Source organism: Marmota monax, unplaced genomic scaffold (assembly GCF_021218885.2).
Source record: "Marmota monax isolate L192 unplaced genomic scaffold, Marmota_monax_Labrador192_F-V1.1 WCK01_AAM20220418_F8-fsc00089, whole genome shotgun sequence".
NCBI classification, from domain to species: domain Eukaryota; kingdom Metazoa; phylum Chordata; class Mammalia; order Rodentia; family Sciuridae; genus Marmota; species Marmota monax.
In genome coordinates, this window is record NW_026694744.1 from 2,384,479 (window position 1) to 2,399,609 (window position 15,131).

A 15,131-nucleotide genomic window follows, 5' to 3' on the forward strand; every position below is an offset into this window, starting at 1 on the left:
AAGGCGGGGGGACCAAAAACCTTCTCTACAGCAAATGACCCTCAGGCTATTCACCACCACTATCTTTAGTGTAAAATTTCTATCATTTGCCAAATAACTTGTAGGAACTTAAAAACCTAGAGGGCAGAGGAGCAAAAAGTGTAAACAGATTGAAAATCACATAGAAACCCTGAAGTAGGACCATAATATTCAGACTAGTAGTTTACACCCTGATGTGGATGCTTATCCTTTAAGAGCAGGGTCTCATCTTTCTCCTTATAAGATCTGATGGACCCACAGAGTCCTGCCTGATCCAAAAGAGGAACCTACCCAATATGAACCTGACAAAGCTCTGAGATGGGAACTCAGTCAATACACATTTTCATTTCAACATTTATTGTCATTTCCTTTGTTCCAGGCACCATATCAGGTGCTGAGATGGAAAGATCAACCAGGTTTGATGTCTACCTTCCAGGTGTGAAATTTCTTCTTTTAGGAGTCTCCTGAAATGCACATAGTACAGGAAGGGAAACAGCAAAATAGTTCATAACAGTGTTCATGTCTCCTCAGGTTTTGTCTTATACTAAAGGAATATGGCCATGCAGGGAGTGGGTGGCAAAATACAAAGAAAAGTTGAGGGTCACTAACACATTTCACCTAGATTTGAGCTTTATTTCTTCACATCACCTTCCCAAAAGTATAAACATATATTTAAAAAACCCATCACAGTCCCCAGTGATATTCAATAAGGAAACAAACATTATTTCGCCTTCCCTTTCAATACACAACCCTATCAATTGGCTATAAACTGGCTCTTCTCAGTACTACTGTCCTTGATCCTGTTCCCTCTTAGGTAGAGGGGAGAAGGCTACATCTAAGTGTAAGAAGAGAAAATCATTTGTAAAATGAAGCACAATATGGTGCTTTGTGTAGGCATCATTTTGCTAACGTATACTGGGAAGCAGAGAGGCAGGAATATGTGGCTATCGCGTTAAAGGAGACTAGATGGTAAATAGTGAATCCCATGAGACTCCTCACCTCCAGGCCCAACCCCCCACACCTGGGGTCTTTAGACTAGTGTATTAATTTGTAATATGGTGCTATAGACTGGTTGGTTTAAACAACAGAAATTTATTGTCTTGCAGTCTGGAGGCTAGAAGTCTGACACACAAGTCAGTCATCAGCCAGGTTGGTTCCTTCTGAGGGCTGGGAAAGATCTGTCCAGGCATTTCTGTTTGGATGATTTATTTTATGTGTTAACTGGCTAGGCCATGGGACCCAGATATTTGATCAAATACAAGTCTAAAGTTCACTGAGAAGATATTTTTCAGATGACATTAACATGTAAATCATCAAACTCTGAGTAAAGCAAATTACCCTTCATGTGGATGGGTCTCATGCAATGGAGCAAAAGCTTTTAGAGACAAGACTGAGATTCCTGATGAAGAGGAAATTCTACCTCTAGATTGCCTTTGGAATTGAGCTGCAACATCAACTCTTCCCTGGGTTTCCAGCCTATAGGCCTGCACTGCAGATTTCAGATTTGCTTGAGTCCCCCACTCATGTGAGTAAATTCCTTAAAATAAAACTCTCCACTCCCTAGTGGTTTTGTTTGTCTGGAGAATCCTACTACACCTCACCTTTGGTAATTCCTTGGCTTATGGCAGTGTTAACTCCAGTCTTCACTGGGCCTTCTCACTGTGTCTGTATCCAAATTTCCCCTTTATTTAGGACACCAGTCTTACTGTACTAGGGACTACCCTAATGACCTCAATCTCCTTCTAAGGTCGCATTCTAAGATATCATGGTTTAACACTTAAATATGACTCTCTGTGTGTGGGGGGGGGCACAATTCAACTCATACCCAGTAGTGACACAAAAAGTATGCCTGCATTTGTAACCCAAAAGGTTTTAGAAAGTTAAAATCACTTTTGTTGACTTTTGCATGTGTGTTTGAATACATACAATTTTTACAGTGAGTATGTCAAAAGGGCTAAGATAGAACTTACCTTGTTTAAGACATATAAAACTTGAGTCAGGCTTGTCCATGCAAAAACAAATCACAATGAATTATATATATACATAATTATACTGCACTAAAAAATAACTATAATAGAAGGGAGATCAGTAGAGCAAGTGGATCTGGGGAGGAAGGAAGAGAGGGGATGGGAAGGCACTGGGGAATGTGATAGATCAAATTATTATGTATATGTACAAATACAGTATAATGAATCCTACTATTATGTGTAATTACAATGCACTAATAAAAAAAGTATGGCTTAGGAATAAAATTTCAATACATCATCACGGTAGTACCTTAAACCAGGTAAGAACATTTTTTTTTTTTTTGGTACTGGAGATTGACCCAGGGGTGCATAACCATTGAGCCATATCCCCAGCACTTTTTAAAATTTTGAGGCAGGGTCTCTAAGGCCCTCCATAAGTTGCTGAGGCCGGTTTGAACTTGAAACTCTCCTGCCTCAGCCTCCCAAATCGCTGGGATTACAGGTGTGTGCCACTGTGCCCAGAAAGAACTGGGTTTTTGAGTGTGTTCATCACCTGAATTCATTGAGCAGATATAAAAAGCAATAGGCCACAAATGATCTGAATATTGAATCCAATTGTGCCTATTACCGCCCCTTCTTAGGAAAAACATCAAATGTATATAAATATAGTGGGAATAATATAATAAATTACTTATATATCCAATGATCTATTTGAGAAGTGATCAATTTTGGCTGGATGGGCCTCATGAGAGCTAGCCTTTCTGTGCCACATGTCCTTTGCTACCACTGATTATGCATGCCTTGGATTTTTCTAACACACTCCTTACCAGCTGTTTTGTAGATTTAGAAATGTGTGAAAAATATTCTAAGTCTTTAAAAGCAATCATAAATTGTGTATTGAATAAGTGCCACACAGATTGAACTGTCCGATTAAACCATTTATAATTATGGAAAGGACAGCAAAAGTACTGGTAAATGATTATGATTATATTGAACAATTCCTTGTCATCAAAATGATTTTGGAAGGAAGCCAGCCTTTTGCAATTCCTCCAAACCTAACTTAAGAGATTTTGTTGTTATTCAAGAAAGCTTAACTTCTGCCTCCTACCCACTTCTTTGCTGAGGGCAAGATCCCAATCTAGAGTTGCTAAAGGTTTCAAAATACAGTCCTTATACTTGATTTGTATGTTGCAACTAACTGTCCTGGCACTGCTAATGAAATGGAATGCACTTCCCTCTGTCCATCATTTCCCTAATATTCACTTTCACTCCAATTATCTCAGTCTTACTTCATTTCAACTGTAAACAACAGCAGTCTTTTGCCTGACTTCAGGGAAAACACAGAGGGGTGTACTGGTACAGAGAACTGTACACTTGTTCCTTTTGTCCTTTTGGTGAACTCCAGCCCAGGTACTTGGCTCACCGTGAATTCCCATACATGCTGCAACATGACTTCTCTGAGAGGTGGATAAGGCTGCCTTTCTTAACAGAGATTTCTGACTGTCCTCCAAACTCTAGCAAGATTTTAAAGAGCACAGTGGAGACTGGCAGAATTCCTGTAAAGGAAGTAGGAAAACCAGATAACACTGTGATTTTCAGTGGCTGACACCAAACAAATTCTATCCAAAGTAAGGTTTACCCATCTTTATTAACTTCACCTATTTCTCAAGCTTTTCCAGCAAAAATAAATGGGGGGTAATTACAATGATATTGACACTAACCAGTTAGCAGCTGCCTCAGACAGCAGCACTTAACGCTGAAGGAGAACCCCAGACACCAATATTTGTATTTTGGAGATTATTCTCCTCCAGCTCTGGGGTACCACTCGAGAGAAAAAGGGCAGGAGGAGGAACTGAAGACTGCAGAAAGCTCAGATTTATCCACAAGACACAAGTGTGCTGGTGATCCTCTACACTGGCGATAGCTGTGAGTCTGTCCTTTGCCCCTGGCACAGTCGGGGACAAACTCAATAATGCAGATCCAAGAGAGTCCCAACTCCGTGTGTCCCGGTTTCTGGAACTGCAATTTCTTTATTTGCCAGTCACCGGGACAACTGCTCTACGTTTAAATGAGCGGCTACCTGAAAGAGTGTCTGGTGATCCTTACAATGGAGAAACTGAGCTATCCCCGCCGCCACTCTCCCGCCCTTCATAAGAGAAGCCCTGTCAGGACCTCGGCCAGACAGGACCTACAGCATCTTCAGCTCCAGGGTGCATTTGTGGAGCGTGATCATGAGTGTGGAGACATGGTGTACTCCCTCTGTCAAACTACGCTCCCCCGTGGCTAACGCTGCACACTGTCAAACGACACTGAAAGACCGGAAACATTGTCGCTTGCTCTAGACAGTCAAAATTCTGGCGCGCGGCCATCTAGATTACTCTCACAGACTTCGCCACGCCTCACACGCCAGGAAACGTCATTCGCTACACCAGGCCACGCCCCTGTCTTTCCGGCCGCATCAATGAAGCCGGAAGTCCCGCCCCGGCCGCGCTCTCCACTCCCAGCTCCCTGCCCTAGTACGTGTACACGCGTGAGTACGATCTATAAAAAAACACCGGACTCTCGCCGCGACTACGCCACTGTCTTCCGTAGGGGCCACTGTTCTTATTACGTGCAAGAGGAGGAAGGCCACGGCCGGACTCCGCCCAAGCTCAGGGCACATACGTGCGTCCCGCCTACTTCAGGCCCCTACTCAGGCCCCTCCTTCCGGCCCTGTGCCCGACCCTCCCTCGCGCTACTCCAGAGCCCACCTCCATCCGTGGCCACGCCCCCACGCTCCGTCCAGTCCACGTCACTGAGCATAAGGCCTTTTACATCCTCCTGACCACCCGGTCACGTCCATCTTGCCCACCCGAAGCCCCTCCCTTGCCCCCACAGGCCATATACTCGTTCAGGTCTCGCCGCGGCGATTCGCCCGGGCTTCGGCTCTTCCTCTGGGCATTGGGGCCTGTGCTCCTCAGTGCCCAGGCCCCTACCTTCGTCGTTGACCAGCAGGCTAGGGCCCCGGTTTCCTGTCATATCCCTTCCCTCTTGCTACACTCCTCCGTCCTGGCCAATCCTAGCAGTCTTCCCAGGCTACTCGCCACAATCTTGGACTCACAGTAGTCACTCCCATCCCGCGCATGTGTATTTGCATGCCTTAATCCTCGCTCGTCACTGTGTTCCCAGGCCACTCACTTTCAGTTTGGTTGTGGTGACAGCTCTCCCGCCAGGACTAGGTCCCGCTACAAGAAGGAAGGCAGGTCTCCTTAGAAAATTGTCCTGCCCAGGGTTGGACACCGGTGGCATTTATAGCGTGAAATGAGCCCACGATTCTCTGATCTTCCTCTAAAAATCGACTTTGTTCACGTTTCTCTCAGCATTTTAAATACCACCTCTTAATGAACAGAAACCAGGTAGGAAGCAGAACTGTTAAACCAGTGGTAGAACCCTGTTCCTTCCAGCTAGGTTTCATGTCCTCTAGCCCCCCCTAGGGAGCCATCTGAAACTGTGTCCTTTCCACCCCTCAGCACCCTTGAAATACTAGGCAGATGTGTGTGTGTGTGTGTGTGTGTGGCATGAGCACACACTCCCTCTACTCCTTGTTCCTTCATGGTGTTTAGGGCCTGTTGAGACACCACCACACTTAAAATTCTGCTTGCTGTCCTCTCAGAGATTACTCTTGTATTTCCTCTGTTTACTATTCTGGGGTCTACAAGAAAAAAGCGAAGAGGTCACTATCAGCTTTAATTTTTTTTTTTCTGCCCAGAAATTTCTGAAGAAGTTCCTGCAGGAAGGACATTTTCTATTCACCTTTCATGCATTCATTCAAGAGGATTCATCCAGTATTATATTCCAGAGACAAATAAGATATATCCCAAGGAGCTTACAGGCGAAAGTTCCCCCAACTTGGGTTTGGATAGGGCAGGAAATAAGAGAAAGTTAAAAATGGTGTAGTAAGGGGATTGATTGGTAGTAAAGGATCTGGTAAGTGCTGGTCTGTTGATCCAACTAGCAGCAGTATTTGGGGGCAGAAAACAAAGGAAACCACTTTCAAAGTACTTATGACAACCCCTTACACAACTTCTCAATAAATCCTCACTGAAAATGTGCCCTTTTTAACTTGTGTAGAGGGCTGTAGTTTTTCCCTCTGTGGTAGTAAGATTGGCTACATATAATTCAACACATGGCAGCAGTCAAGATCTTGTTTCCTATTTTGACATCCAGCAGTCAACATTTTATGATCAGATATGAAGTATGAGTTCCTTTCTCTGTTCACCTTCCTTCCACTTCTGCTGTGAAGATAGTAGGGAGGGGATTAACAATGCTGAGCTAAAAGTAGCACAGAGTAAACAGCAGTTTTCAACAAAATATTTTTCTTATGTATACCTTGACCCTGAGAACTCCCATCTATAGAAAATGTTTCAAATGCCAGTCATTTATTGCCTGAAAAAATAAACTCACATGAAATAGGACCAAGTACACTCTGTTACTGCCTTGATTTTTATAACATAGTTATATTCACCTTTGGCTACAAATTATTTGAAGCAATTTACCAAAATTTAAACAACATTGTATAGAGAAATAGTTCAAAGAACCAGAGAGGTAACTCATTGAGGAAGAATAAATAAAGCAGTCAATTACATACCCTCGGATATAGAAGGTGGGGATAACAAAAATTTGAAGGTTTTATGGTGTTCATAAAAAACAGTTGGGATTTTGTTTTTGCGAAACACAATTTTTCTTAAGCTTTTTAGTCCTGAGGGCCATGCCAATTCCTCACTATTATCATGCTGTTAGTTAAGTGAGAAATATGTATCCTATGGAGTTACCCAAAGATCCTCTGTATGTAAACTGTTGTCATGATCACAAAACATAGTACATTAAATTAATTTTATGAACATGTAAACTTTCCAGTTTAACTAAGTACTCAAATCCTCAATGTTCTGGTTTAATTCAGGGTGATATTTAGATGATATTTAGATCATTTTTCCTTTGCATGGCAAATCAGGTTCCACTCACATGTCAAATCTTTTCCATTCATATTGGCTGACTGAATAAGTGAGTTGGGAAGTTTTGTAGCTGAGTCCATGCTCAGAAGGACAAAGTCTTGTAACAGATTAATAAGGTCTTTGTGGGCACAGGATGGGTAAGTGTCTGTAAGCAACAGCATATCTAGCATCTCTGATTTCAGTAATGGCGGTTTTGTGTGCACATCTTTTATGCAGTCTACATTTCTCATGATGAGGCTTTTAATGAAAATCAGGTCATTTTTGCTCACTAAAACCCTGGAGTGGAAACTCTGAGAGATTAATTCCTGTATCTTTTGTATCAATCAGAATTAGAGCAGTTAAAAAAATATATATTTTTTGTAGTTTAGATGGACAGAATGCCTTTATTTTATTTATTTTTATTTGGTGCTGACAATGGAACCCAGTGCCTCACGCATGCTAGGCAAGCACTCTGCCACTGAGCTACAGCCCCAGCCCCAGAATTAGAGCAGTTTAAAATTCTGTTCTGAAAATAAGAACATACAGCCTAAAAGTTACATGGCCAGATGACCTTCCTCCACCTCTGTAGAGATTGGCAAGGGAAGTACCTATAGACAGTATTAAACGTGACTGGGTGACCTCCAGGTGGCAGTAAAATAGAATATTAAAGATGGATAATACTATACCATAGAGCATGTCTGCAATAATTTTAGCCTAGAAAGAAATTATGACTTGCCCAAACCAGGAGAAAACTCAAGAACTGTCCAGAGACAAAATTACTACAGATTTAGTTATAGATCTAATTTGCATTTATTAGTGATTCATGAATCATGGCATCCTCTTTTCTAGAAAATATCATGAAAGCTCCCAGTGTGCATTAGGAGAACAGTATGTTTTGTAAGTCAGAAACAAAGAAACATAACAAGAGAAGAAATACTGATTGATTAATATTAAATGCCTTTGGCTTACTTTTTTATAAGGTTAAAGCAGAAGGACTTTCTTCTTACATATGTTGACCTAAGTAGACGGGGTTTCCTGTTTTCAAGAAAAACTGGTCTGTTTTGGCAATGTATCTTCCTCCTTAAAGTCTCAGTTTGATCATGCAGCATTTAACATGACTGACTCCATTTTGGTTTGGTGTGGGCTCTTGGGACTAGTGCAGGAGCTGAGTCAAAACAATAGGTTACATAATTTTTGTTTAACATACCTGAGCAACAGTGGAAACAGAAACATAGGAAAAATGCTCGTGAAATTTTGCTTTTACTACATGAGATTCATTATAAAATATTGGTCTCCATGTCAAGATTAGTCATACAGACACTCACACATTCAGTTTAAACAACTGTCCTTTAAGTTACTACCTTAGGTATATGAAGTTTGCAGAATTACATTCACCTAGTTTGTCTGAATTAATTTTTATTTGCAGGCAGTAGTGATTAACTTTCTCTGACAAACAAAATGTTAACCTGTGGAAAATAAGACAAAGTTCATAATGGATATGGCTGTTGATTAACCTACAAAATTTGATGAGCTTTTCAAATATCGTAGCTAATTTTCTCATTTTAAAAATGGCATGAGGTAGGGGGATAGAGATGAAAATATTCCAAAGCCCAGGACTCCTTATTTATCAAAAATACTAGAAACTGTTTTTCTCTGGCTAGGAATGAAAAAAATAAAGGCCAAAGTATTTCAAGGTACTGTATTTTACTCTCATAGACTCAAGTTTATTAGAATTCCACTTTATGGTTCATATTAGTCAATTCAGTTTCCTTAGTCTATGAAACATTCATGGGCTATGAGAAATGCAAAAATGAACTAAATATCTCTGCCATCTAGAAACTTAAATTTTTGTAGGACACAAAAGTAAATCATATTGGCAACAGATGCATATACAAATGTGAACAAAATGCTCTGGGAATTTGGAAGAATAAAAATTTTGTGGATTGGACAAGTCAGTTATAAAACTGTACAAGAAAGGCAAAAGAAAAGCTTCTCAAAGGAGATGATAATAAGATAGACTTGAAATAATGGCTAATATGCTTAAAGATAAATGAAACTCACAGGATTCAAACTGAGGAAATCAATCCTGTGAAACAAACACAAGCAAAGACAGAAGTAGAACATGATCAACCTGCAGTGACTAGCTGGGAGAACAGCTCAGGGGTATGAGGGAGGGTACTTAAGTGTTCATGCACCTGAAAAGCCAAGTTGGTTCAGAACTTAAGACCATGGAGTTTGAATTCTCTTACATTGACACTGAAGTGCTAATGAAGATTTTAATGTGGAAATAGTAGCAGTGTAAATGACCAGGAGAAGGACAATGAAATGTAGGAAGGTAGGAAGTTCTTTCTATGGTGGTGGGTTTCCAATGTGCTGGCATTTACTCAGTTCATATGTGTCCAGGGCTCCAATAAGCAGGAAATCATTCTTTCTTGTTGGCCTTCTTAATAAACAGATAATTTAGCTCATTTTTAATTATATCATATATAACAAATAATGTTGCATTCTTATAGTATGCTTAATTTTACACACACACACACACACACACACACAAATTTGGTTCTCTTTTATATTCTGTCCTTCCTGTATGTGTTATTTCCATTAACCCAATTATAACAAGAAAAAAAAGTTAGCAGATACAGGCTTGGATGATGTTTCTGAAGTTAATTTAGCAGCATCCCTGGTCTCCATTCATCTGATGCCCATTGGTTCTCTCTTCAGTGCTATTTGTGATGGACAGAAATGTCTCTGGGCATTGCCAGTGCCTTCCAGAGGACAAAATCACCCTGACTGAAAAATACTACATTTATATAGAATATTTTCACACAATAGACAAAAATATCGTTTTCATATTTGTACATACATCTAATGTCAACATGATTTAATTTTTTCTCCTACAAAATTGTGTCTAGATGGCAGAGACTGTATTTGGTTCATTTGTGTGTTTCTCATAGCCCATGCATCTGACTACTAATTGGAGATCTAAAGAGCTTAAAATCATTGCTGTTTGTGATGATGAAACATAGTAATTTGGGTCAACTTTAAAAGTGACATTGGCCCTCCCTGCCTCTTGTTTTATTGCAGGTAAATGGAGCCTACATATCCCCACATGCTTTTAACTCTGGTGAACTTTAAAAGGTGAGTCAAAAGAATAGCACAAATGTTATTATTTCATGTGATCTCATATTTTATTTACCCCAGAGCAGTAGATCAATAGTTATGTACCTAGAAACTGCTTTGCAATAGTGTTGTGGAGTATAAAAAACAAAGAAATCAATTTCTTTTTCCTGTCTCGGGATACTGGGTTACCTTTTGTGTTGTTCATGGCAACAGTAATCTAAACTTTTAATTTCTGCTGTCTAGAACATTTAGAAGTAAATATAGCATATTCAGAATGAAACTGCCTCATTTGTCAAGATTGCCATGGTTACTAATAAGTTATTAGGCTCTCATGTGAAATTGCTGAAACAAACAGTTTATGAAGTGAATTATACAAATATAAATCCTCTGGAAATTTAATACTTAAAATTTGTACTTCACCCCAGGTGCATTCTTGTAATCCCAGCAACTCTGGAGGCTGAGACAGAAGGATCACAAGTTCAAGGTCAGCCTGGGCAATTCAGTGAAACCCTGTCTCAAAATTTAAAAGGACTGGGGCTGGGGTTATAGCTCAATGGTAGAGCCCTAGCCTAGCACATGTGAGGACCAGGGTTTGATCTTCAGCACCACATAAAGATAAATAAATAAAATAAAAGTATTGTATCCATCTACAACTACAAAAAATATTTTTAAAAATTCAAAAGGTCTGGGGATGTAGCTCAGTGGTAGGGCCCCCCTACCTAGCATTCATGAGGCCCAGAGTTCAGTCCCCAGTACTGAAAAAACAAATTCTACATCAAAGCAGACACTAAATGTGGGCTTTGTAAAAAGAAAGAGAATTAAGATAGTGTGTTGAGAAGCAAGAAAACAGAGATGGAAGTTCTGTTTTCCATGTATTTATTGAAATCTCCTTAAGTTACTTAACAATGAATTTATTTTTACTTCTTTCCATGTCACAAGTAACTTATGGCATCTTCATATTCAAAATTAGGTAATTGGTAGCACATATTTGTCATTTGAGATTTTGTCTTTCCATTCATGTGGCAGGACCTATAAAAGTCTATATTATGAATGGGCTGCAGGGATTTTTGTTGTTGCTAGTTTTTTTTTTCCCCAGTAGGAAACACTTTTCTAGGAAATTACTGAGATATAGAAAAAAAATCAAAATTGTAACTATAAACTATTTAGAAAATAAGAATGAGATAACTTTACATCTATGTGCCTTATGTCATATGGCCAGAATAGTAGACCAAAGAAAATTTATAATCTTACATATTGCAATTATTAACTGAGAAGGAGTAAAAGATAAATGAACCTACTAACTCAAGAGTTAGAAAAATAAGAAATGAAATGACCACAGAAGTAAGGACTTAAGAAATGCGTATAAGATGATGAATTAGAAAACAGAACAGAATTGAAAATTAGATCCATAATCTTGTTCTTTGATTAAACTGCAACATAGATAAACCTCTGGCAAGTTTAATGGAAAATGAGAAAAATTAATATATACACTAGAAAACAAAGAGAACATAGCAACAAATGTACACATTATATAGGAAATATTTCAGAAAGTCCATGAGAATATTGGAATACCTTATATGAAAATGAATAATTTCTTAGAAATTGTAAACAGCCAGGGCTAAGGAATGTAGCTCAGTGGTAGAGTGTTTGCCTAGCAAGCATTAGGCCTTAGATTTAATCTCTAGCACCTCCAGGAAGAAAACAAAACCAAACCCCAAATCCCTGAAATAAATTATCATGTAAGAAATGAAAAATTTTAAAGAACTCTTCTTCTATAATATGCATGGTCCAAATTTTTCATTCTTATACATTGTAAATATTTCTAAAGATGGACAATATTACAAATATTTCTACTTCATTTTCAAGGAGATAGTGTAAGGATCTAGAAGGGGGAGCACTTCAAAAATCAGCACTTGAAGCTACATGATATTCTCTTAAGAAAATAAGTTTAAAAGTTTTTTGTTTTGTTTTGTTTTTTTGGTGGTGCTAGGAATTGAACCAGGGCCTGTGTGTCTGAGGTAAGCACTCTACCAACTGAGTGATACCCCCAGCCCAAGGTTTTAAATTGTAAGGGGAAATCTAACAATTAATTTGACCAACATACTAAAAATAAATTGAATAAATGTAAAGAAATGTATCAATATAATGCACAAACTGGCAAAAACACTATGAAAATAATTATAGATAATGAAAGGCTAATTGATAAATGGAATATAAATAACTGATTAAAATAATTTTTGATAATTAGAAATAAAAGGATACCTTTATTACATGATATGTCTTGTTTTTTTTTTTTTCCTTTTTTCCAGAATTTGAGATGGAACTAAAGACCTACCCCACCCATGGTAGGCAAGCACTCTACAAATAAAATACTTTGTTATAATCTCTAAATCTATGTGTATTGACTTTTCCTCCCCCAGATAACTTCATTTATTCTGCCTCCCCCCCCCCCGCCCCGGGGATAGTTAAGTGAGCTCTTCTAGGAAATTTCCACTACAGGTCACAGTGAAATTGCCACACTGTCTGGGCCAACTCTGGGCAGCCCCTCCCTGTGGTACAGCTTTTCTGACTCTGTCCTTGCAGCCAAAGCAAAGGGGGTGAGAAAGAGCTCCTTCAGGTGAATTACACTAACAGAAAGGAGTCATCTCCAATAAAATTTCACCCCTCCTAGGAAAGGGAAACAATGTGTCTCTAAAATGCTGCAGAAGTGCCATTTTTGATCTTTTCCTCATTGTTGCTTTTAAAATCTTGATTTCCTCTTTAACATAAGGGCACCCAATCTAAACTTTCCATTCATGATTTTTGAGGAAAGAGGTGGAATCTGGGGACTGATATCATGAAGAGGCAACTTGGGAGAGGAAAGCTCTGACATGGGCCTGGGGACTTCTATTGGTGTCAGTAAGATGCCTAAGGAATTTTTAAAAGTTTTTAATTAGTGTGTTATAAATATACATAAAGGTGAAATTAACTTTCTATATGTACATAGCATAGTTTGGCCAGTTTCTTCCCACAGTTCTCCTTTCCCATCCCTTTTGCTTCCCCCTCAGTCCTCTTTGCTCCACTGATCTCCCTTCTGTTTTCATAGAATTTCCCTCACTCCCCACCCCTTATCTTATTTTGGTCTACATTCTGCATATGAGAGAAAACATTTGACCCTTGCTTTCTAAGTCTGGCTTATTTCACTTAGCGTGATGTTCTCTAGTTCCATCAGTTTACCAGCGAATGCTATAATTTCATTCTTTATGGTTGAGTAAAACTCCATTGAGGTTTTGTTGCAATTTCCGTTTGGATTTATGGGGACAAGACACTCTATGTGGTGGACCTGGGTTCCATTGTAGTCAGCCTAGGCAGTAAACCCATTCCACTCAAGGCATTGCTGCCAATTTGGACACCAGATCCTTGGTTCTCTCACAGGTCAGGTGATTATAATAACTGAGGTGTTGTTTTGAGGCTTAGCAGAATAATCCAGTGAGCCTAGTTCATGGTAGGTAGCTCTAGGTCACAGTTGTGTAGCTGTGACCAATGCAGTCACTAGCTACTGTGGCTAAACTATATTAAATGCTACTAAACAAAAAGTTGAGTTTCTCAGCAGCACCAGCCCCATTTCAACTGCTCTACAGCCACCTATGTCTAGGGGCTACATACTGGGTAGCACAAGCACAGCGCATTTCCATCATCAAATGGTATTTCATTTAGGGCTAGGATGCAGCTCAGTGGTAGAGTGCTTAGCTAGCATGTGGAAAGCCTGGGTTCCATCTCCAGTGTCACAAAAACAAAACAAAGAAGCAGAATGGTCCATTGGGCAGCACCACTCCATATCACTAACTTGGATTTTCAATAATGGCCAAACCCTAGGGCTAAACAAAACCATCCTCTTTGTTTGAAGTGGAAGCTGTCCTGGGATGTTTACCTGCCAAGGTAAGAGTCAGAAGAGGACATTCAGGAAAGTGCATCCTTTGTTCCCCAGAGATAGAAAGGAGTGATATTTGCTTCCCAAATTCAAAGAGCCTATCTGTGAACCAGGTAGTTTAGCCCTGAAAAGGTGGAGAGTTCATGCCAAGGAAAACCTCCATTGAGGACTCCCTTCCTTCCACTGTGCACTTAACCAGGCGGCTGCAGAAGGGGTGGGGGGTGGATCCCCATTCTCTCAGCAGAGGAAACATTCTTCTGAGGTAGAGTTTGGGAAAAACAACTAATCTGTTTTTCAAACGGATTTTTGTAAATAACTGACAGGAGATGGGCCACTTCTATTGCAGTATTAACCCAAGTGTATGGGTGTTAATTATTAAACCTTTTAAATGGTGGCTCACTGATTTCTCTGATATTCTAATCCGGTCACAGAATGGCTAAGGCAGCTTTAAGTGGAGGGTGGATTTTTTTTTTTCTCAGTTTGCCTTGTGTTTTCCACTCCAGAAGAATGTTGTGGCTCCTCTTTTTTCTAATGACTGTTATTCATGCTGAACTCTGTCAACCAGGTATGTAGCCTTGAAACATAAAAATAGCTTAACAAGTCATTGACTGAAAGAAATCTTTATTTTTCTAAATCTGCAGGCATATTGTGGCTTTTAAGTTTATCCTGTGACTGTTTTATGAGTGAAAGAAAATGTAAACCACCTAAGGTCCTTGCCATCCAACTTTCAGGGGTGTTTAGGGACAGTTTCCTTGTAGTTCTGTTTTCTGTTGCTTTTAGTTCATTAAATATTAGGATTAAATGGGCTATGTTTGGGCAGATTTTATTATCATATACTGCTGTTTCTTTTTCTTTTCTGGCAGATGCAGAAAACGCCTTTAAAGTGAGACTTAGTATCAGAAGAGCTCTTGGCGATAAAGCAGTAAGTGGAACACCTGCATGTTCATTTTGAATTTTGTTACCTAAGAACTGTGCTTGCTTTCTCTGATGATGGGCCTCTGTCTGCATAGTAATGATAATATATCATTTCTAAAGACTTGAAGTCTGATATTTGTAAATGTAAAGGTAGAGTATACTAAAATAGAAATTGTTTACAATAGGCTTGCCTGAGGTTCTTTATCTGTAGTGTATGCTGGAAGACGTATG

At 39.5% G+C, this 15,131-nt stretch overlaps 1 protein-coding gene across 4 annotated transcripts in view; it reads left to right on the forward strand.

The window, feature by feature from the left end:
* The first annotated feature begins 4,468 nt into the window (after positions 1-4,468).
* Positions 4,469-15,131, forward strand: part of Cltrn (collectrin, amino acid transport regulator) — a 47,393-nt gene continuing 36,730 nt past the window's right edge. The window contains exons 1-5 of one of the 4 annotated variants that reach the window (XM_058572568.1): positions 4,469-4,501; positions 10,040-10,093; positions 10,501-10,559; positions 12,385-12,420; positions 14,849-14,907. In XM_058572568.1, coding sequence (XP_058428551.1) covers positions 10,044-10,093; positions 10,501-10,559; positions 12,385-12,420; positions 14,849-14,907 — 204 coding nt within the window. In that variant the 5' untranslated portion in view covers positions 4,469-4,501; positions 10,040-10,043. Of the gene's footprint in view, positions 4,516-10,039; positions 10,094-10,500; positions 10,560-12,384; positions 12,421-14,393; positions 14,551-14,848; positions 14,908-15,131 lie in introns of those variants that run through there. The other 3 variants (XM_046424313.2, XM_046424312.2, XM_046424314.2) reach the window with 3 other exon arrangements.